Here is a 21,538-nt window from a genome sequence, read left to right as displayed (position 1 = left end):
TCGGAGAAGTTCAGGGTGGGATATTAAGCAGCAGAAAGAGAGTCAATAAAGCACTAGAACTCCTGAATGAGAACCTGAGCTATTCATTTTAATGGCAATTAATTTTGTGATTGCATTATAATTAAAATCAGCATCCATATCAACACTGCATCAACTTCCAAAACCCTTTCTTCTCCAGTTAACCCATGTGAGTTTCTTTGAAAATGCATGGCTGACATAAACTACAAATGATCTAAAGTGTACCTTAGTATTGTTCATGAGTTATTCACCCACAAATTAGTAGGGGTGGGGTGATGATGCAATTTTTGTTAATGGTGTCGACTTTGTAGACCATAATCCACTGTAAACCTCATGTAAGAGTCCATTTATGTATTTCAGGGGAAACAGCTCTTCATGTAGCTGTGGCGAACAAAAACCTGGACCTGGTGAAAGCTTTGCTTGAGAAGGGAGCAGATATTAACGGCCCACGAGCCACCGGATATGTCTTCAGGCGCAGAAGTGACAATCTTATCTATTTTGGTATGTCTGAAGTCTACTATCTGCTTTCTCAATAGTCTTTTCATCACATCCTATTTTTCTTTGTGCAGAGAACATTTGGATATGGGAGCATTTAATCACATTGGCCCCCATCTGCAGTTTGCACTAGTATAGCCAAGACACAGGCTGATGACCTCAGTAGGAAGAAGGCTACATCTTCTCTAATCTTGTGCACCTGCCATCAAAGGCCCATGTTCATAGTTTATTTTTTATTTCAAAGATTTATAAGCCACCTTTTAGGGTAAATGCTTCCAAGGCAGTGTACAGCAAAACCTAGAACCGTTAAACATTGTTTCTATTATTGTCCTTAGCATTTTACAATGATAAAATTAGAATTAACAGTTAAAACCAGACAGTATCATATAAACAATGGTCTCAGTAGAGCCTTAACTCAATTCTGGTCCAAGGTAAACAAGTGAGTCTTTAGGGCCCACCTGGAGGCCTATAATGATGGGGCCTGGTGAACATCAATTGGAACAGAGACTACCAAGAAGATCCTATTCCTTGCGCCTGCTAGTCTAATTGCTGTTACAGGGAGGTTCAGAAGTAGGGCCGCTGATGCTGATCTCAGAGTTCTGACAGGTTGGCATGGATGAAGGCAGTCCTTCAGGTAATCTGGACCCAAACCAGTTAAGGCTTTAAAAGTTAATTATCAGTACTTTAAACGGGCCCCGGAAACACACTGGCAACCAATGCCCCTGGTAAAATATAGGTGTCACATGATCTGATGGCATAGCACCTACCAGCACTTGGGCTGCTACATTTCCTATCAGTTCAGGCTTCTGAACCATCTTTAAACACAGCCCCACTAGTTATCAACTAATTTTTCAGGACAGCCATTTTGAGGAAGGCCACATCAAAAACCATTGTGCTTAAGGTGTTGTGGTCTTTTAACCTTTTGTTCATTTTATCTCTTGTTATTCACCTCTCTGGAATCTGTTTAGATGTGGAGCGGTATACAAATGTTGTAAATAACTAACTAACTAACTAAATAATGGCAGTTCTGCCTGTGGTGCTTGATCTGTGATGGACCATTCACATATCTATGTTCTTATTTGTCGGTGTAGCCATCAGCTGAAGAGCATGAAGCTATAAACTAGCTCTAGAATGACCAAACAAGGACAGAACTCTTGTATACCTTTTTGCAGTGGTAGAAGAGGGAATCTCACCAGGTGCAGCCTTTTTCATCCCTGTATAGCCAGCTGCATCTGCTATTAAAGATAGGGTTCTGTCATTTGTTGCATCTGGTTACCCTGAGCAGCCCTTAGTCTTAGGGTTACCATTTCAAACCTGGAGATTAACACTCTGCCTTTACATTCCTGGACAAAGTGGGAGCTGGCAGTAATTTTGCCTGCCCCCTCTCACAGCCTGCTACAGCTCTCATTATAGAAGGAGTGGAGAAGGGGATGAATAACAAACGAAGGAGGGACAGTTCAGGAGGAGCTGTGGTTCCTGCGTCTTCCCACTTCATCAGGGAATTTCAGGGTGCATAGTATCTGTCTCCAGTTGCAACCTAGCAGCCTTCTTTAGCTTGCAGAGCCTATCTGATAAAAGAGCTATGCAATGAAAGAACTTGCCCGTTCTTTTTGTGTGGATGCTCACTCTCAAGTATAAGAAAAGTTACTCTTACGGGAAGGTTTTTGATTTGATGTGATTAGGTTTCCTTCCTGGAGGGACGGGGTACTTGATGAGGAAGCTCTGCTTTTAATCCCAGATGGGTGATGTCTAGCTGTGATTATTCAGTCTTGAAGGAAAGGAACTCTGCACATACACAGAGACCTCTCTCCTCTCCCCTCCCCTCCTTTTCAATTATTGCTTTACATATGGCTTGCAGTAGGAGTTGTGGGGTGGATGAGAAGCCAGCCCCACCCTGCTGTGTGCCAGGTTTGGACAACACAGCAACCCATGATGCAGCGTGGGTAATTAGGAAAATGCCGGTCACACGACTAGCATGTGCGAGGGTAGGGGAAACAACCCATACTGAGTTGTTTCCCCCACTGATTGTCCAAACGTGCCCTATCAGTAATTCCCTTGCCACAGGGAACTGTTGTTTTGAGGAGTGCAGTGGGCTAAGGATCTTTAACAAAGGATTCCCAACACTTTGCCAAACCCCTAGATTCTTTGGAGGAAGTTATGGCAGTTAAACTGGTATGAAACTGGTACATAGGACACTTCAGGAATTTGGACTTTGCAAATTCCAATATGAACTGACCTGATCTGCAGCTCCTGGACTAATGTGTAGATCAGAACATAGCTATCCTCCATCTTTCATACCTCCTGAATGTTCCAGTGCAGGTCTCAGCTCAAAAAAACTTATCAAAATCTGTTTTAGAATGTGTTTCTTTAGAAGTACATGTTTTGAGAGAACTATTTTAAAATACTTGTTTAAATACATATTTAAATGCACATTTTCATGCCGATTAAAAAAAAAAAAAAGCAAATTAACAAAATGGAGTTATGGATGAACACATGCTATAGTGACACAAATGAAAAATAGACTGGTTCACCCATCCCTATATATAAGCTTGTTGTGTAAATATGCCCTTAGCCTTTTCACTACACCACAATTTAATGCTCTTCTTTGGACTTCCTCTGCAGTTCAGATAAAGTGTTGTTGCTCTGGGCCTTTAAGAAGATATTTCATCCCTGGCTTCTCTGGTCTACTGTGTTATTTTTAGTCAGAGGCTGGCTTTTCCTTCAAGAGCTAAATCTCCATCCAATGTAAATCAGAATTTCCCAGCTGACTTCACTGGAGCTGAAGATTTGCCATGCTGTGCTTAGATAGATCCCCCGTTACCTGTTTCAGGCAGTAATTAAACCATGCTTAGTAGATCAATTTTCAAGCATTTTGGTAATGAGCCTTCATTAATTTTCACTCAGAATAAATTGTAACACTCTAGAGAGAGCGCATGAAGAAAAGGCGGGTGTCTCTGAGTTCTGCCTTCCTCATCTAGCTGCTCTCACTCAAATTAAGTTCCATGCCTGTTGGTGGGAAATGTATATCTCAGAGAGCTGCAGGTTCTCCACCCCAGGTTAGATGATTCACATTTCATAAATGTCTTTCTTTTAAATCTCATAGGCCACAGTTTAAGTAGAATGAAGACTGGAGTAAAGGGCATTTACCATGCTGTGCAATTGATTTTGTAATCTCTTGAAACCACCAGTGAATTTTGACTTTTTGAAACTAGGGGGCAATCTACATTACAACTTTCAACTGGTTTCAAACCTGTTTTTAGTGATTACGGCTACCAAATACAGGAATTCTGGGAATTGTAGCTCTAGGAAGAGGGGCCGCTTGGGCAGGGGGCAGGGGTCTCTAGCAAAGAATTCTCAGTACCCTCATGAAACTGCAGGATCCCTTTAGATAAACCGGTTTGAAACCAGTTTAAAGTTGTAATGTAGATTGGCTCTAGTAGATTAAGTGGTCAGGGGTGGGGAACCTGCCCCCCACCCCAGTTGTTGTTGGACTCCAACTTGCATCAGCTCCAGCCAGTATGAACAATGGGCAGGGATGACAGGAGTTGTAGTCCAACAACATCTGGAGGACCACTGGTTCCCCACCTCAGGTCTAGATGATTCAAGGCCAAACCAGACATTACTTTCCTCTAGAGTAGGTGCAGGGAGCCCGATCTGTATTGGGCCCATAGCTGTGGAAAAGGGTTAAAAACCCCTGTCTACACTAGGATTCAGATCAGGATTTGGGGGCTCTGCACCAACTCCGGAGTAAACATGAAAAAAGTAGCTGGTAAAGTCTGCATTGGCCCTCACATTTCATGTTTACTGAAATTATTGAGGCCCATGGTGCCTCAATCTACATGTTACATTCACCATGGGAGTTCTGCCCCATAACATACTTAGCTGTGTTACAATGTCATCATATTATGTGTTTTCACATCTGCAATGGTACTTGGGGTATATCTGTAGCAAGCAGCTGTAACAGCTATTCCTTCACCCCAATGAACACTGGGAAATGTAGCTCTGCAGGAGAATGGGTTCACGATTTCTAAAGGAGAATTCTCGGCAAACTCAAAACTGACAGTGGCAGGCTGGGGAAATGTACCATGTGCTGATGTTACAAGGCAGGTAAGTAGCATAAACAATTAAATCGGCCTGTGTATTAGTTATGCCTGTGTATTAGAAAGGCCTGTGTATTAGTTATGCCTGTGTATTAGAAAGGCATGCATTCTTTTCCTTAAAAAATGTGTCGTGGCGGTGGTGTTGACTTGTGTAGATAATATTCCTATAGTTGTGATGAGATATAAAAATGTAATCACCGTTGATGCCCTTAAAAGTAAGTGTGTGCGGGTGTGTCTTTGTGCATACATACTATTTTAATCTTGGGCTTATTATCCAACAATATTTCAACGCTTTGGAGCTTTGGTTTGTGAATCTTGCTCATCCCTACGGAATCTGAAATTGTGCCTCTGGTTTAAAAAATCTTCCCTTTGTTTTGTTTTGTTTTGTTTTTTTGCCTCCTCAGGGGAACATATTTTATCTTTCGCAGCCTGTGCAGGGAATGAAGCAATTGTGCAGCTGCTCATTGAACGTGGTGCCAACATCCGCGTGCAAGACTCCTTGGGTATGAGATTTTCAAAGGGACCTGCAAACCTTGGAGAATACATGCCAGAAGACAGTGTAGTCCCGTGGGTCTCCTCCCTTGTGGTTCTGTGCCTCTTTCTTGCTGTGAATAACAGGATGCAAGCGTAAACAGGCATTCCTGAAATGGCAGGGGGCAAGATGCCGGAAGAGGGGAAGTTGAGCATCACAGGGCAGTGTTCTGTTGTAGTGTGATCCTTCTTGTTCAGGAAATCAAGGGACAGCTTTTATATAATCTGTAGGATCAAGTGATAACACTTTTAGGATTCTGCCTAGCTTTCTTCCTGGCATGCTGTTTGTTGTCTATGCAGGGTGGGGGTTTGTGTGAGAAAATATTGAAATACCATCTGCATCCTGATGTCCAGGAAAACTTTTACCCTAGCTCTATTCAGGCGTTCACAAACAAGTTAAAATCAATGTGTGAGGAGGACTGCTCCTGCCCCATTCCTCCCCCTCGTTGCGTTTGTTGCCCTCAACTTGTGGAGGGCGACAGTCTGAAGAGGAGAGCCTTCTGTAACCGTGGAGGCTTTCCATGCAAGCCGGAATGTGGATTTTTCAGCATTCTGGCTTGTGTGTGGGGTCTCCGTGGATACAGGAGGCTCTCCTCTTCAGTCTGTCGCCCTCCACAAGTCAAGGAGGGCAAACGCGAGGATAGAGAGGGGCAGGGCTGAGGCGCTCCTTCTCACGTGCTGTTTTTAACCCTTTTGTGAATGCCTGAATAGAGCTCCTGATTCTGCTGGTTGTATAAACTAGCTTTAAGAGCCAAACTAAGCAATCAGAAGAATCACATTGTTCACTTCAGAATGTATATGGGGGATTACATATTGGAATGCTTTCCTATATATTAAAAGAAAAACACTGTAAGGATAGGCTAGAATTCTTTTCCCTCTCATGTTTTTTTTAAATGAAAAGGGAGTGTGTGTGTGTGTGTGTGTGTGTGTTGTGTTTAATCCATTGATACTTTGAAAGAAGCAATCCCCCACTTGTAGTCTAGCTGGTGCGGTCTAGCTAAAGCTGTTCTTTTTTTACTCTGCTGTTTATGCAGCTGGGCTCTAAGTTGTTGTTTTTTATTTAAAAAGTAAAAAGACCATCCAAACTATAGGCCAGCAATGTACTTTACTGAAATATATATTCAGTGCATGAAAACTGTGTTCCTCAGTTGTTAGTGTTGGGCTCTTCTTTCAGCACAGCCACAAAGGGTGCTAATGAGGCAGAGCAGGGACCATCTGTTGCCTCTCAAATTCTCAGGATACAGGAATGATTCTTGTTTTTCTTTTGTACTCTGGCAGGTAACTCTGTCCTCCACATCTTAGTTCTCCAGCCTAACAAAGCATCTGCATGTCAAATGTACAATCTATTTCTCTGCTACAACAAGGAAGACAAAGATCTCGACTCAATTCCCAACAATGAGGGGCTCACTCCATTTAAGCTGGCTGGTGTTGAGGGCAACACTGTGGTGAGTAAACCAGTACACAGCCAAATTTTCCTGCAGTTGTCACTGCTTGTTTTGTTTAATGTATTTATATCCAACTTTATCAAAATAATTTCAAGGCCTTCAAGCTTACTAGGCATACAATAAAGTAAAAAAAAGGTTAAAAAAAAACCCCAATAACCTTTAAGATATTAAAATAAACCGCCTAATGATATATATTCTGCAACTTATAGGTGCCTCAGACACTATGAATCTATCCACACATTTATATGCTGGGGCAGTAGAATCATCCTTGTGTGAGCCCCCCCTCCTGCCCAGTCCTGTTTCTCTGGGCCTACCTGCAAAGGAGCTGTGCATTCTCTGAACTTGTCTGAACAAGCTTGGAGAAGATCCCTGAACTGACTGAGTGATAGCTTAGTCAGACTTCCTCTGTGAAAGCCCTCACCCCAGCCCATGTGATTAGTAAGACTCTACCACCGCCACCACCCTCCGCAGACTTCCTTCCCTGGAGTGGATAACACTGTACATATGTACCTTTAATCTTGTATGGAAGACCATAAAAACATCTCCTAATGAAACTTTAGGAGGAAGTGTTGCAGGCTTGGGAAACTAACACATCGCTATCCTTAGGGAGTTTAGATTAGCCCCTTCATTGCTCTGCTTTTGGAGGGCAGTAAGACATTTCTGTTCTGCTCAGCATTAGTTGGTTTTTAAGGGTTGATTGCTGGTTTTATTCTTTTAGAGGTTTTTTAGTGCTATTTGTAATTGTTTAAGTTGTTTTGATATTTGAGGGCCTTCTGGCTGAAATGCAGTCTATAATTTTAAAAAATAAATAAACCAGGGTAACATATTGACTGGGAGAAATAAACTGTGCATGGACAAACATTTAGGGGTATAAAAGAACAAAAAAGGAAGGAGGTGTTTTCAATATATTGAATTCTCTTGGTATTACAGTAGAACTAAGCTCCGAGAAAATGTACAATTGGAGGTATTGACTATGGTTTGGGAAAAGTCTTAAATGCAATGAAACTTCTGTAAATGTAATTGTGTATTGACACTTACTGTAGGATAAATTATACTCTCTTTTCTATGGTTTTGTATTGTTCTAAATCTATTATTAAAAAGAGAGGGAAATTCCACCAGAAAGGGGTCATGAGGGCAACTGCACCATTCATAGCAACTGTTTGCACATGGGGCTAATGTAATTGAGATTTTTTCTTCCCAATAACCAGATGTTCCAGCACCTAATGCAAAGAAGAAAGCACATCCAATGGACATTTGGGCCTTTGACATCCACTTTATATGACCTCACGGAAATAGATTCATGGGGTAATGATCAGTCTCTCCTGGAGCTCATTGTCACCTCCAAAAAAAGAGAGGTATTTTGGGGGAATTGCATTACATTCTTCTAGAATGTTGGTTTTCTAGTAGTCTTCTGGGGAGCCTTGGCTGGGTGTTTGTTGGTTTGTTTTTGGAAGCTTATCCAAATTCTTTACTGAGAAGTTCAGTAATAGTGGACAAGCTTTCCTGAAGGCAGGTTGTTCATTATTGCTGATCTTGCTATGTACAGCCACTGGAGGGTGTCTCCAGAATCTTCTGTAACATGCTGGAGAGCCATGGCATATACACAAGGGTTCTGTGGTTGATAAGTTGTACAAAGAGTTCCCAAAGGGTCAAAAGTTTGAAGATCAGATTGTTCTGTCACACAACAGCGATCTGCTAAAGGAAGAATAATAATGTTTAAATTGAATGTTTAATAAACATTGTGTGCATTCTTAGTGTGTATTCAACAGCCCTTTAAAGTAGGCCAGAATTATTATTCTCCTCTTACAAATTAGGGGAGTTAGGAGACGATGGCTTTGCCTAAGCCATCTTATGAGCCCAAAGCTGAGGTGAGATTTCAACTGGGGACTTCTGGCTCACAGTATATTCTGTTTGTTGTTACACTATATTTTTTCCTCTAAGCGTTATTGACGGAAATGTTTATATGTAATGGTTCATACTATTATTACAGCTTGGGGCATGCATGGTTTATTCTAATGTGCAGTGTAAAAAACTGTGCACACTGAAATATGTTTTTGTGCAGTTGGGCATATCATATTTGATAAGAAGATAAGCTGTTCCTTAAAAAGAAACAGATGCAAAAAAGATAAAAACAAGGAAAATGAAAGTGAATACTGTTTCCATTCAGTCTTCATAACCTTGTACTAATACTTTCCCAAGGGAAGGTCATGTTGTTCTGTTGCAGCAAAAACAGTGAAGAATCTTGTGGCACCTTAAAGACTAAGATCCCACAAGACTCCTTGTTGTTCATTTACTAATACTATATTATGGGACTAATTACTTGACTAGCCAAAGATATTTATTGACTCATGTTGTATTCTACTTACAGTATATGTAGCTATACAACCATTACATAGCAGTACAAAATAAACACAGAAAAGAAGATTACATTGTGCCTCCTCTCACATTATACTGAGCATGTCAACATTTCTCTGTCTGGGACTGGGTGGTGTGAGCAATTTTGCTTGCAAGTTTCTGGGAAAAAATCCCTTAAACCAGATCTGCCCTCTTACTTTAGCCACATCTTTGTTTCTGTCTACACGAGCACTGATGCCCTTGGATTCCATTTGTTGAATGGCTGCATATTGAGATAGACATAGAAATATTCACTGCTGATGGCTTAAAAGAAACCACGCTCCCCCCTCTGTCCCTGCCTAAACATCCCTACAGACACAGCCCTTGTGCTTCTCCTAGCCAGCAAGGAACTGTTCCCAAAGGCAAAGCAGTGCAGTTTAGTGCAGTTTAGTGCAGGTTCCATGTCCAGCAGCCTGTGGTCCAAAAACTGTCTCCAGCAGCTCCAGTTCTCCTCAGCCCTTGAAGTGACTTCTTCCTGCTCAGCCTTTCAACAGAGCCTAGGCACAGTTAGTTTTCTCTCTTTGTCCCTCTCTGTCTCCCTCTCTCAGCAAATGGCTTAGCAATTCACAGGACAGCCCCCAGCTCTCCTTCCAGTTCTTTTTGTACAGGATCCTTGTCTGTCTTTCTCGAATCCTCCTATCTTCTTCTGTCTTCTATAACAGCAGCTGCAGCCCAGGACAGGTCTCTGTTGTATCATACTACAGTTCCCAGGCTTCTTGGGGCTTTCTTCTTGTTTGTCACTATTAGTCTTTTACCTAAGCTGGAGAACTAATCCTGAAGAAGACTCACATCACATGACTAGACTTTTGGAAGGTTCAGCACAGGCTGTTGAGGAGGTGACACCTCAGAGAGACTCCCAAACTGAGACAGGGCCCCGGCTAGGCCCAACAGACTGCACGGATTTATAAACTGAACTAGGTAGACCAAGAGGCACCACGTCTCCAGACAAACTGAAGGATATTCAGATATATCGACATTATTAAGTCTGTGCCATGGACCTTATTGTAGACTGTTGTATGAGCGGAACACGCTCCTTGTTCATTGTCTAGCTGGACAATGGATGACACTAGACATGGGTAAGACTTCTGGATCTAAAAGCGCTTTATTGCATGGCCAGCAAGGCACTCTGTCAGCAAAGGGGCAGAGAGCCCCAACTGTTTAGTGGGGCAGGCTTTTATACAGCGAAATACGTCACATATAGGGAAGAACTCTAGCCATGCTCTATTAGACACATTACTTGGAGGCGTTCACACAGTCTGTTATCTGAAAAGGAGCTGAATGTTCCTTCTCTGGACAGGATGGACACTTGCCACCTACTGACACTCAGTTACTGCGTGAAGTACAATGTTATCAGCCTGCAGTCTGGGGAGGAACCTTACCCTCCCTAACAATTCTCAGGGAAACTGCTGACAGGCTGTAATCTGTTTCTCACAAGACTGTGGAGCCAAGACAGGATGACCTAGTGAACAAAATATGGAGTAACTCTGGTTCATACTAAACACAAGCACAAGCATCTGTTGGACACCTTAAGCAGATGTCAAGGCACTCTTATAACTGCATTGCCATTCTGGGGTACACATAACACATTAGGGGTGAGGGTTAAAGGTTTCTTTCCACAGACAGTACTGGGAATAATACACGAGTTCCTTCTTACAGGCAATAACTGCAAAGTTTTTGAGCAGCCATTTTGTAAAGAGCCTCCATTAAGCCCTAGTACAGCAAAACAGTAAATATGAACATAACTGTCAACATATTTTACAGGGACAATAACCATTTTGTCACAGAGGGTAAATCTTACCACAATTATAATTAAAATGTCAGTTACATTTTATTTGTGGGGAGGGAGTCTCAGTAGGCAGGTATAGGTTTAAGAAGGGAGATAATCTCATCCCCAAATAATTTGGCAAGACCCCCCTCCCCTTATCCCATGATTCTTTTCTCAAGGCATCTCTATTTTTCTTGTTCCCTTTTTCCTTCTTTCTTTGTTTTTTTCTCAATTCTAACTCTCTCTGCCCTCTTTCTTTTGGTTACAAAAAAGTGTTTTTGTGAGGGGAGGGGCAGCATGCTGGGTATTTATGCACTAGGAAAAAAGCTTAGAATAAACCCTGTGCAGCCCCCACTGTAGTGGTAACTTATGCAGCTATCATGATCATGTGGTTATTGGGTGATGCTGGTTGTTTCCTCTATCAGCCGCTAGCAGAACTGTGTTTTTCTAAAGTGACTGTAGTCCAACCATATTGGAGGGTGTAGAGGAAGCAATACTACTGATCTAATATGTGAACTGGAGGGGCCGCGGAGGCTTAGTGGTTAAGACACTGAACTGCAGACCAGAAGGTCAGCAGGACAGCAGTTCGAGACCTGAGTGCCGCGTGATGGAGTGAGCTCCCGTCTTCAGTCCCAGCTCCTGCCAACCTAGCAGTTCGAAAGCAAGAAATTGCAAGTAGATAAATAGGTACCGCTTTGGCGGGAAAGGTAACAGCGTTCCGTGCACCTCGGTGTTCAGTCATGCCAGCCACATGACCACGGAAGCGTCTTCGGACAGCGCTGGCTCTTCGGCTTAGAAACGGGGATGAGCACCGCACCCTAGAGTCGGACATGACTGGTTGGGGTCACCTTTACTTTTAATATGTGAACTGGTACTGAAATTCAAACTTTAAACCCAGTAATTGTCATCTGCCCTAGTCCAAGATCCCATACTTCTGAAAGCTATGGTACTACTTTTATTGTCATCACTTCTTCCTTTCTTAAATAAAGGCAGCTAACCAGTGCTAAAGGATCCCCTCCCCAAGTTATGAATAAGACCAAGTTAGTCTTTTAATTCATATACTAGTATGGAGATACCCTTTTAATGTGATTCAAGTGCCTTCCCCCTTCATTTTCAGTGCTACATTTCCTGTCCTTGAGCATTATTTGCTTGTAGGTGGAGTTTCTCCTTGGGGAGGAGGCTGAACAATGACTACTTTACATCTTGTAGGCACGGCGGATCCTAGATCTTACCCCTGTGAATGAGCTGGTAAGCCTGAAGTGGAATAAATATGGAAGGCCATATTTCTGTGTCTTGGCCTTGTTCTACGTCCTGTATATGATTTGCTTCACAATGTGTTGTGTCTACCGGCCTCTGAAAAAGCGAAGCTGTAACAAAACGCATGAAAGGGATAACACCATATATGTTCAGAAACTTTTGCAGGTAAGTCCTCTCTTAACCTTAATGTATTGATGTAGAAATTATCTGTGATTTCTATAACCAGTAGAAGAAAACCTACATATTCACAGGTGCAGATAGATGTCTCAGATACAACAACAGGTTCCTGAACAGTTATCAATGTGGGTGGGGGATGGTACGCAGAAGGATGGCGACGTTACACAGTTAATTGTGTGGAAGGAACACAATACCAAGATAGCACTTTACAGGGCAATTCTATGAATCTTACTTAGAAGTAAGTCTGTGTTCCATGGGAATCACTCCCAAATGTGTGCACAGGATTGCAATGTGAGTAGGGAACTATGATGAACATGAACCTGACACCATGCATAGTAGCATGCTGTTCAGTAGCTGAGTGGAAAAATAGGTTCAGCACTAGACAGATGCAGATCAGATAGATGGATTGCCTGGAAGTTACTGTTGGCCATGGCTCCCTGTTGTATGTCCAGTGCTTGTTCGCAGATATACTTGTTCCCTTCAAACATTATGGGATTCGCCACATAAGCTGTATGGGGTGGGGGTGGGGGGTGAATATCTGCCGTGTAAATTGTGAAGCAGCTTTTAGACTTGGGAGTCCTGTGTGCTACGGTCTTCCAGAGAGCACCTCTTGCTCCACATTACAAGAATCAAGAGACCAGATGTCAATGAGGACAGCAGGGCTCCTGTACCTTTAGGATTTGTGTAGAAGAGAGAATTTTGGCAGGTGCAGCTTGTCATGCAGGGGTGAGAAAAGCTGTGCCTGCTGAAATCCTTTGTTTGGCCAACTATGAAAGGTACAAGGATCCCTGCTGCCCACCTTTGTGGCTGGTCACTCAGTGTTGGAAAGTTTTGTTTTCTAGAGTTACTACTGATTTTCACACAAGATGCATTTGTACTGAGTTTGTATCAGGTGTGCGTGTTTTTTTCTTTTTTCTGTCATATGAATTATGAGAAGCCCACTAACACCTAAAACAATAGCATTCCTATTGTCATATGTCATACATTTGCTTCCAAGCAACCTTGGAGTGTTTGTTTTCCATTGCCTAAGTGCAACCACCAGCACTTAATGGGCAGGAATGTGAAGGAATTGAGGTTGTCTTCCCTTTTTAAAGGCAGGCAGACTGAGATGTACAAGAGCAACAGTTATAAATGTTCTTAAATTGCCTGGTAAGTGGCTCACTTAGCTTGGAGCTGGGTTATTTTTTATAGAACTGGCAATTAGATTCCATTTTCCAGACACAACTGGAAGTCATTTTAATATTAGTCCAAAAGATTGTACAGTAATTCAGAGGCAAGGCTGCATATTGAATCCAGGTTTCAAAAATTCCTGTCTTTCTCTTTTTAGATTTTACTGAATAAGCAATCCAATTAGGGAAATCAGTTTATGTTTACAATGTTTTATTTGCTTGTTTAATTTGACTTAAGGTTTTGGGGTGGGTACCAATATGCTTATTATTCTGTCCTGTATCTGTCCACAAAAAGCAAGTTCAAATAAAAACGTATTTTCCTGCTTCTGGAAGATTCACAGGCTTTGGTGGGTCTCCAAGGAAAAGAGAATCCCAGGTTGATGAGCAGCCACTGAGAAAGTGCACCCTTACAGACATGATTTAGTGCATAGATGGTGTACTTCATAGACAATCCCTTGTCATAGTGGAGCACAGCAGTGGGAGTATGCTGACTGAATCCAGAGCTTTATAGGTTACCACCATCACCCTGACCTGACCCCAGAAGGCAATAGATTTGGTTCATTGAAGATTTACCTCTTGGATTATGTCATGTTCCTAACAATATTGGATCATGTTTTGTTTTCAGGAATCCTATCTGACTCCCGAAGATGATCTCAGACTCGTAGGTGAACTCATAACTGTTATAGGAGCCATCGTGATACTCATTCTGGAGGTAAGAGGAATGATTTTCTCTTCCCAATCCTTGTGAGAAAAGAGAGAGCACAAACTTTTGAAGTTCTGAAAAAAAAATGAGCAAAATGATTAGTAATATTGCTCCAAACAAGCTACTTCTACACCCTGTTATCTCTTCACTGGGGTTTATAAAAGGTATACTCGGAAAGAAATATCAGTTGTTAGTTGCTAACTTAATTGTTTCAGCTAGAATTAGGTTGGAAAGGGGAAAGGAAAGAAGGAACTTAAATTGCAGACTGGTTGAAACAAATGTAGAAGGCACTGAGAATGATCAAAGTTACTCATCTTATAAGATTCAGAAAATGAAAGGAAGGAGCTAATACTCTCCTGTAGATGGTAATCTTTTTTTTTTTTTTTTTAATGTTCTGGAATGGAATAGAAGGCTTTATCCAGATGTTCTGACACACTGGTCCCTATCCAGAGAAATGAATAGTGCTTGAACTTGTCAAGGGGGTTAGAATAATAGAATAGTAGGGTTGGAAGGGGTCTATAAGACCTTTGAGTCCAACCCCCTGCTCAATGCAGGAATGCAAGTCAAAGCATCCCTGACAGATGGCTGTCCAGCTTCATCTTGAATGCGTCCAGTGTGGGAGATCCCACCACCTCCCTAGGTAATTGGTTATATTGTCGTATTGCTCTAACAGTCAGGAAGTTTTCCTGATGTTCAGCCGGGATCTGGCTTCCTGTAACTTTAGCCCATTATTTCGTGTCCTGCACTCTGGGATGATCGAGAAGAGATTCTGGCCTTCCTCTCTGTGACAGCCTTTCAAGTTCTTGAAGAGCGCTATCCTATCTCCCCTCAGCCTTCTCTTCTCAATGCTAAACACACCCAGTTATTTCAGTCTCTCATCACAGGGCTTTGTTTCCAGTCCCCCGATCATCTTTGTTGCCCTCCTCTGAACCCTCTCCAGTTTGTCTGCGTCCTTCTTAAAGTGCGGTGCCCAGAACTGAACACAGTACACCAGATGAGGCCTAACCAGTGCTGAGTACAGGGGAACTAGTACTTTACATGATTTGGAAGCGATACTTCTGTTAATGCTCCTTCCTTTTTTGTGAACCGCCCAGAGAGCTTCGGCTATTGGGCGGTATAGAAATAAATAAATAAATAAATAAAATAAAATAAATAATGCAGCCCAAAATAGCATTTGCCTTTTGCAGCAGCCACATCATATCATTGGCTCACATTCAGCTTGTGAGTGACAACAATTCCAAGATCCTTCTCACTTGTAGTATTGTTGAGCCATGTATCCCTATCTTGTAACTGTGCATTTGACTTCTTTTTCCTAGGTGCAGAACTTGGTATTTAATATCCCTATTAACTTCCATTCTGTTGTTTTCTGCCCAGTGCTCCAGTCTATCAAGATCACTTTGAATTTTGTTTCTCTCTTCCAAAGTATTAGCTAAAATTAAATTAGAAAAGCGGGGGGGGGGGGATTGCTTCTAGAGAGTCAGATAAGTCCAGGGGTAAGGTAGATTGGGTACAGCTAGATAAATCTGAGAACAGATTGGGAGATAAGAGTGAGAACATCTAGTGAGATGTCTGTGGGATAGAGAGTGTGTCAGATAGTGTGAGGGAGGGTGTGAGAAGTTTTGAACATAGAACTAAAAGCAAGAGTTATATTATATAGTGTTGACTCATTTTAATCATCATCGCCGATATCCTTTCCTCATCCCAACCCAGTTCCTATTTCCAATCCTGTTGTACCAAATAAACTTACTTTGTTTTCAGTTTTAAAAGACAGTTTCCTTTTTAGTGATTAGGAAGGGTTTCGTGGAATAACCCCCACATGCTGGATGCTTGGTCTGTGGTACCAAAAAGAAAGAAAGCAGCTCAAAAAAGGGTTATTGGTGGTAGCAATTGACAGAGTGGTGAAGCATCACAATACACCAACAGAGGGTTGTAGGTGAGAGCCTAAAAGTGGCAGTATGAGGAGAGACACTGACCAAAGCACCTGACCTGGTGACTAGAAGTAGGATCGTGAGGTAGTCAAAAAGGCCTCAGGTCCTCACAGGTGCTATTAGAGCTGTTCTCTCCACTGTGGTGTATGAGCCTTTGTCCATTGTTACCCCTAACTTTACATCTCCCTCCCCTGTAGAATTCAGTTTAAAGCTCTCCTGATGAAGTTCTGCATGCTGTGGCCAAACACATTCTTCCCAGCCCTTGTGAACCCATCCCTTGCCAACAGTCCATCTTCCAGGAAGTGTAGCTCCTGGTCCCAGAATCCAAATCTCTCACGTTGGCACCACCTACGTAGTCAGTCATTCACCCGGAGTATTTCCCTTTCCCTTTCTATCCCTCTTCTAACTACTGGAAGGATGGATGAGAAAACTATCTGGGCCCCAAAGTTCTTGAGTTTCCTTCCCAAAGCTTCAAAGTCTGACCTGATTTCTTTGTAGCTCTGCTTGGCGGCACCATTTGTTCCCACATGGATGAGAAGAAAGCGATACCTGTCAGTGGGCTTTATGAGTGTAGGCAACCCTTCAGTCATGTCTCTAATCCGTCCTCCTGGGAGACAGCATACCTGGCGAGTCCATAGGTCTTTGTGACATACTTGGGCTTCAGTCCCATGCAGTAAGGAGTCTCTCACAACCACCTCTTCTTGTTGTTGTAGGCCTTGGTTTCATTGCTTAGCTGACCTTCAGCCTCTTGCTTGCTCTCCTGCGGGGTCCCCTGTGATTCTTCCTCTGCAGGCTGTCCTCCAGTCTCATCCTCAAGTACCTGAAAATGGTTCCATAGTTCCACTGCTTTCACTGGTGTAGAGTAGCTTCTAGTTCTTCTGCTCCTGTCACCCTTTTCCAAGGAGTATCCTCTACTTCATTTTTCCTCACAACATTTTCCTCTTCTGCCTCAGCTTGCTGTTGCTCTTCTAGCTTCTGTACTTCGCTTTGCTGCTGTAGTTCCATCATTCTGTCTAAGAACTATTCATGTTCTCTTATTCCCTGGAGGGTTGCCACTCGCCACTCCAGTCCTCTTACTTTTTCCTCCAACAGTGTAATCAACTTGCACTTGTTGCACATGTAGGCCATGTTGTTCTCAGGCAAGAAAGCAAACATTGCACAGACCTTGCAGGTCACCAGCACTGGAGAGTCTTTTCCTTTCATAGTCTCTATTCTCTTTATGTTTCTAGCTTTCTGATTGTACTGGGATAGCCTGTGCTTTGTCTGGAGGTTAACAACAAAGTCCCACTGGTATGGAAGCACTTCTTATCAATGGAACATGTCAGTTATGATTATTTTAAGTCGAATTAATGTCAACGGGACTTCAGTCTGATCATTCTTCTCTGGATCAGGGCTCTTGCCTTTTAGAATAAATAGTAAGCTGTCCTTTCCATCTTCCACAGTAGTGTGGTTATTGTAAAAGAGGACTGCAACATTTCTGTTAGACTAAGAATATTTAAATTAAATTAATGATTGAAATTTGGTTAAACTTGACACTTCCAGATGAATGTTGTGAATGCCCCCAAATGGGGAGAAATAGCAGGGATAGTCACCTGAATGTGTATGCCACAATTCACCAAATTGTAGACATTCACTGTAACATACACATTTTAATCTGTCTAATCATAATTAAGTCTATTTCTAATTGAATCTAGTACATCCCTAATCTATATTTTGGCAGTGCTTAATTGTGAAATTCCAGGGCTCATGTCTATCAAGAAGTCATCCCCTTTCACCTAGGTGCCCTTCCTCCAATGTGATCTCTCCATGGCGAGAGAGAGGTTCTCTGTGCTTACGGACACTTATGATTATTTCTTCCAAGTCTTAGCTGTAGCATTAAAGACGGTTAAAAGCAACTTAGGTGCCAGTTTAACACCTGGGCATCTGGTGTGTTTTATTTAATAGAAGGATGAAGTGGATGGATGGGTATCTAAATGGTCTTTAAACAGAGCACACAATTGATCAATGGATCTCTCTCAGATTCCAGATATCTTTCGTGTTGGAATCACCAAATACTTCGGGCAAACAATCCTTGGAGGACCTTTCCATGTCATCATGTAAGGTTCTTTTCTAGTGGGTTTATGGTTGTGGGTACATGAACAAACCATAAATATCTGTGAACTGGAAGGCAGAGGACACAGGACTGATGTGCAATTCCCTTCTTTATTGTTGTTTCTGCCTGTGCAGCATCACATATGCTTGTATGATCCTGGTGACCATGGTGATGCGTCTCACTAGCACCAACGGAGAGGTGGTCCCCATGTCCTTTGCTCTGGTGCTTGGCTGGTGCAATGTTATGTACTTTGCGCGAGGATTTCAGATGCTGGGGCCCTTCACCATCATGATTCAAAAAGTAAGTAATTAACAAGCAGTCAACTGAGGAAGTGACATGCCCCCAAGGGGGGAAAACTCACCTTAGCAGACAAGGACAGCATAGCAGGTGGAGGAGGGGTCCCTTGAAGTTAGGAGAGAAGCATGGGGCACCTCCTCTTTTCTGGATGGCTGGTAAAGTAAAAACACTGTTGCAGTAGTGATAGTGGTAGTATCTTTTTCCACTGAGGATCGTGGGGGTGGCAGTTGAACCCCATGATCCTCATTGGAAAAGATGCTGCCAGCATCACCACAGCGGCAGTGTCTTCACTTAGCAAGCAGTCTGGGAACAAGAAGGCCCCAGGGGCACCTCCACTCTCACTGGAGAAGCACTCCACTATGTGTCTCCTTGCAGGGTCGGCACAAGAGCTCCCGCTGCTGCCATGGAGGACAGGGAGTGCAAGTCCCCATCATTCTGCTGCCAGGGGTGGACGGGAGCACGAGCCACCACTACGCACCACTGCCGAAGGCGGCGAAGCGCAAGCTGCCGCCGCCACCCATCTTCCCCTCAATACCTTGATCTGAGGACTCCTTTTTCAGAGCAAAGCATTGGTGGGGAGGTAGCCCTGGAGACTGGCTGTGCCGTGGCCACACAGGCAGCATCCAGGGTCACCTCCTGCCCATGCCTCGCTCTGACGAAGGGTCCCACACTGTGAGGCATTGGGCTGGGGGGCACCAGAGAGCTGTGCCGGCACTCTCTTGCTGCTGCCTTTGCTGCAGCAGGGGGATGGGTGGTGCAGCTCTAGGGAGCGGCCTCCTGCCTATGCCTTACGTGGAATGAGGCACTGGGTGGGCGGCGGCGGCAGCTGTTCCAGAGAGTTGCAATGGCTGCATTTCCAGCTGCGGTCTCCAGAGCACCTACTCGCCCTATACCTTAGTTTGAAAAGCATACAGCAGCAGTGGGACTCTCAGAGGCACGTGCGTGGGTCCCGATGCCTGTCCCGATGCACTGCTTGAGGCGGGGGATTCACCCCACCTCATGGGAGAGCCAGCCCTGTTACTTTGACCTCTTCTCCAAGGTTTTTTTTTCCCCTTGGGAGAGGGGAAATGGGTAGCAAGTTGTGGGAGGGATTGTGCCTTCTAAGCTTTCTTTTGAACGCTCAGGTACCCCCTTGACAGATTTTGAATGTATGAATGGAACGCTCAAAGGGCCCAATTTATTTTCATGGTGAGCACTGGACTACTTCTCCATCTCTAATCTGCATTAATTGGCAGTAGATTCAAGGCAAACAAAAGGACATACTTCTTCAAAGAATGCATAATTAATGTATGATATTTGCTGCCACAAGATGTGGTGATTTGACAGATTCAGGGACACGATTAGGGAGAACAGGGCTATCAGTACCTGTTAGCCATGAAAACTTAATAATATCCTAATACCAGGCAATGGGGACAAATGGGGGAGCTGTTTATGGCTTGTGTGCTTCCCTGGACTATGTTGACCTTTATATTTATATTTATTTATTTATTTAAACTTTTTAATATCTTGTCTTTCTATCAGATAATCCTCAAGGCAGCTAACAACATTAGTTAAAAGCAAGCAATAAAAGCAAAGATAAACCAAAATAATATTGGCAACAAAAATGCTAGCCAAAACTCAAAGGAGGGAATAATTGATTAAGAAAGCTTTTGGGTTGGACTAAAGAGACATGTTTTGACTGTCTGATGAAATGTGAGCAGCAAACAACTGGGCCTCTCTAGAGGGAGCATTCCACAATTTAGGTACCACTGTCAAGAAATCCTGTCAAGTATTTCCACGTGTTGAAGTAAACAAGCAACCTGGAATGATACTGGAATAGTATGGTCTGACCCAGAAGGCCTTTGGCCTGCTCTAGTAGGCTTCTTTTTATTTTAAGGTTTGTGGGAGATAAGCCCTGCTTATTGTTACTACGTGCTTTTGTGTGTGTTTACATGTGCAGATGATCTTTGGAGACCTCTTAAGGTTCTGCTGGCTAATGGCGGTGGTGATACTTGGGTTTGCATCTGGTAGGTGACACATTCTAGGCCTTTGTGAAACAGTTTATTGAAACAGCTAGTGTCTGCTTGTATTAATATGAATGGTAACTGGGGCACTGTATCACCTGGGCTAAAGGTAGAGTAGCCCAAGGATGTTCCTTGACCATGGACTGTCCAAAATCTAGAAGAGATGATGAGTTGAATGGGTGGGGGTGGGGGGAGCTCGTGTGCTTTAGTCCCCTATCTATAAAATAAATGTTTAAAAAGGCACATTGCGCACAGTGCTTAGGATGATTTAAGTCCATTTTGTACACTGAAATAGTATAGAAAGAGTAATAATTGTTCAGTTTCTTGCCGATCCCTTCAAATCTGCAGTAAGAATTGAAGGAGAATTGTACTAAGCATGTTGTTTCGTGTGTGCATATGTCCCTTGGCAGTGCAAAGCTGAATCTTTCCCTTCCCACCTTTTCCTGTCTTTACCTGTGTTGACTAGATGAAGGAAGTATCAAGATCTAAACTGTAATAAGGGTCTTCTCAAGCACAATATCACCATAACCAAAACCCAGTGGACATACACAGTGGTATTTCCACTGAGTATTTTACAGTACACATTGACATAGATGTTTATTGTTACTGAGTATATTGATATCAATGTTTGTAAATGTATATTTTAAAATACTCAGAGGAAATACCATTGTGGCAATATTGTGAATATATGACACTGCCTTATGCTGAGCTAGAACATTGGTCTATCTAGCCTAGAATGTTCTAATCTGCCTGGAAGCAGCCCTCTAAAGCCTTACCTGAGACCTGCTACCTACAGTCCTTTAGCTGGAGATGCCAGCAGCTGGAAATCTTCTGCATGCAAAGGATGTGCTCTGCCACTGAGCCAAAAGCCCTTCCCCTTTTCTTTCTTGCCCTTATTGCTGGTTGTAAATCCCATCATTTTTCTTACTTTCTTTTTCCCATTAAAAGAAGCAAAACACTTAGAGATGAGAAGTGAGTTTACAGCAGATTAATTCAGCTCTGAAATGGGATTTGTATTTTGGAGCACCTCAGAAGCATGAATATAAAGTGCGGCATGATGGGGATGTTGAGATATTAATCTAGTTCTGAAGCAGTGAAATAATGCTGTGCTAGGCCCACCTAGCTAAGCAAGCCAGAGAAGAAAACGACCCCTCTTGCCTTTTC

The 21,538-nt window shown here is 42.8% G+C and overlaps 1 protein-coding gene across 1 annotated transcript in view; it reads left to right on the top strand.

Moving 5' to 3' along the window:
• The window catches only part of LOC146352884 (transient receptor potential cation channel subfamily V member 6-like), a 109,265-nt gene that overhangs the window by 76,410 nt on the left and 11,317 nt on the right, over window positions 1–21,538 (top strand). Inside the window, exons 4-12 of the mRNA XM_084835090.1 lie at window positions 379–519; window positions 5,018–5,116; window positions 6,423–6,589; window positions 7,798–7,944; window positions 11,958–12,170; window positions 13,977–14,063; window positions 18,002–18,078; window positions 18,209–18,374; window positions 20,311–20,377. Coding sequence (XP_084691216.1) covers window positions 379–519; window positions 5,018–5,116; window positions 6,423–6,589; window positions 7,798–7,944; window positions 11,958–12,170; window positions 13,977–14,063; window positions 18,002–18,078; window positions 18,209–18,374; window positions 20,311–20,377 — 1,164 coding nt within the window. The remainder of the gene's footprint in view (window positions 1–378; window positions 520–5,017; window positions 5,117–6,422; window positions 6,590–7,797; window positions 7,945–11,957; window positions 12,171–13,976; window positions 14,064–18,001; window positions 18,079–18,208; window positions 18,375–20,310; window positions 20,378–21,538) is intronic.

The sequence above is a fragment of the Heloderma suspectum genome, chromosome 2 (assembly GCF_057233095.1).
Source record: "Heloderma suspectum isolate Gila_16-S chromosome 2, 16-S_ref, whole genome shotgun sequence".
Taxonomy (NCBI): Eukaryota; Metazoa; Chordata; class Lepidosauria; order Squamata; family Helodermatidae; genus Heloderma; species Heloderma suspectum.
Note: the sequence above shows the minus strand (reverse complement) of the source record. Positions and strands in the feature narration are given on the sequence as shown.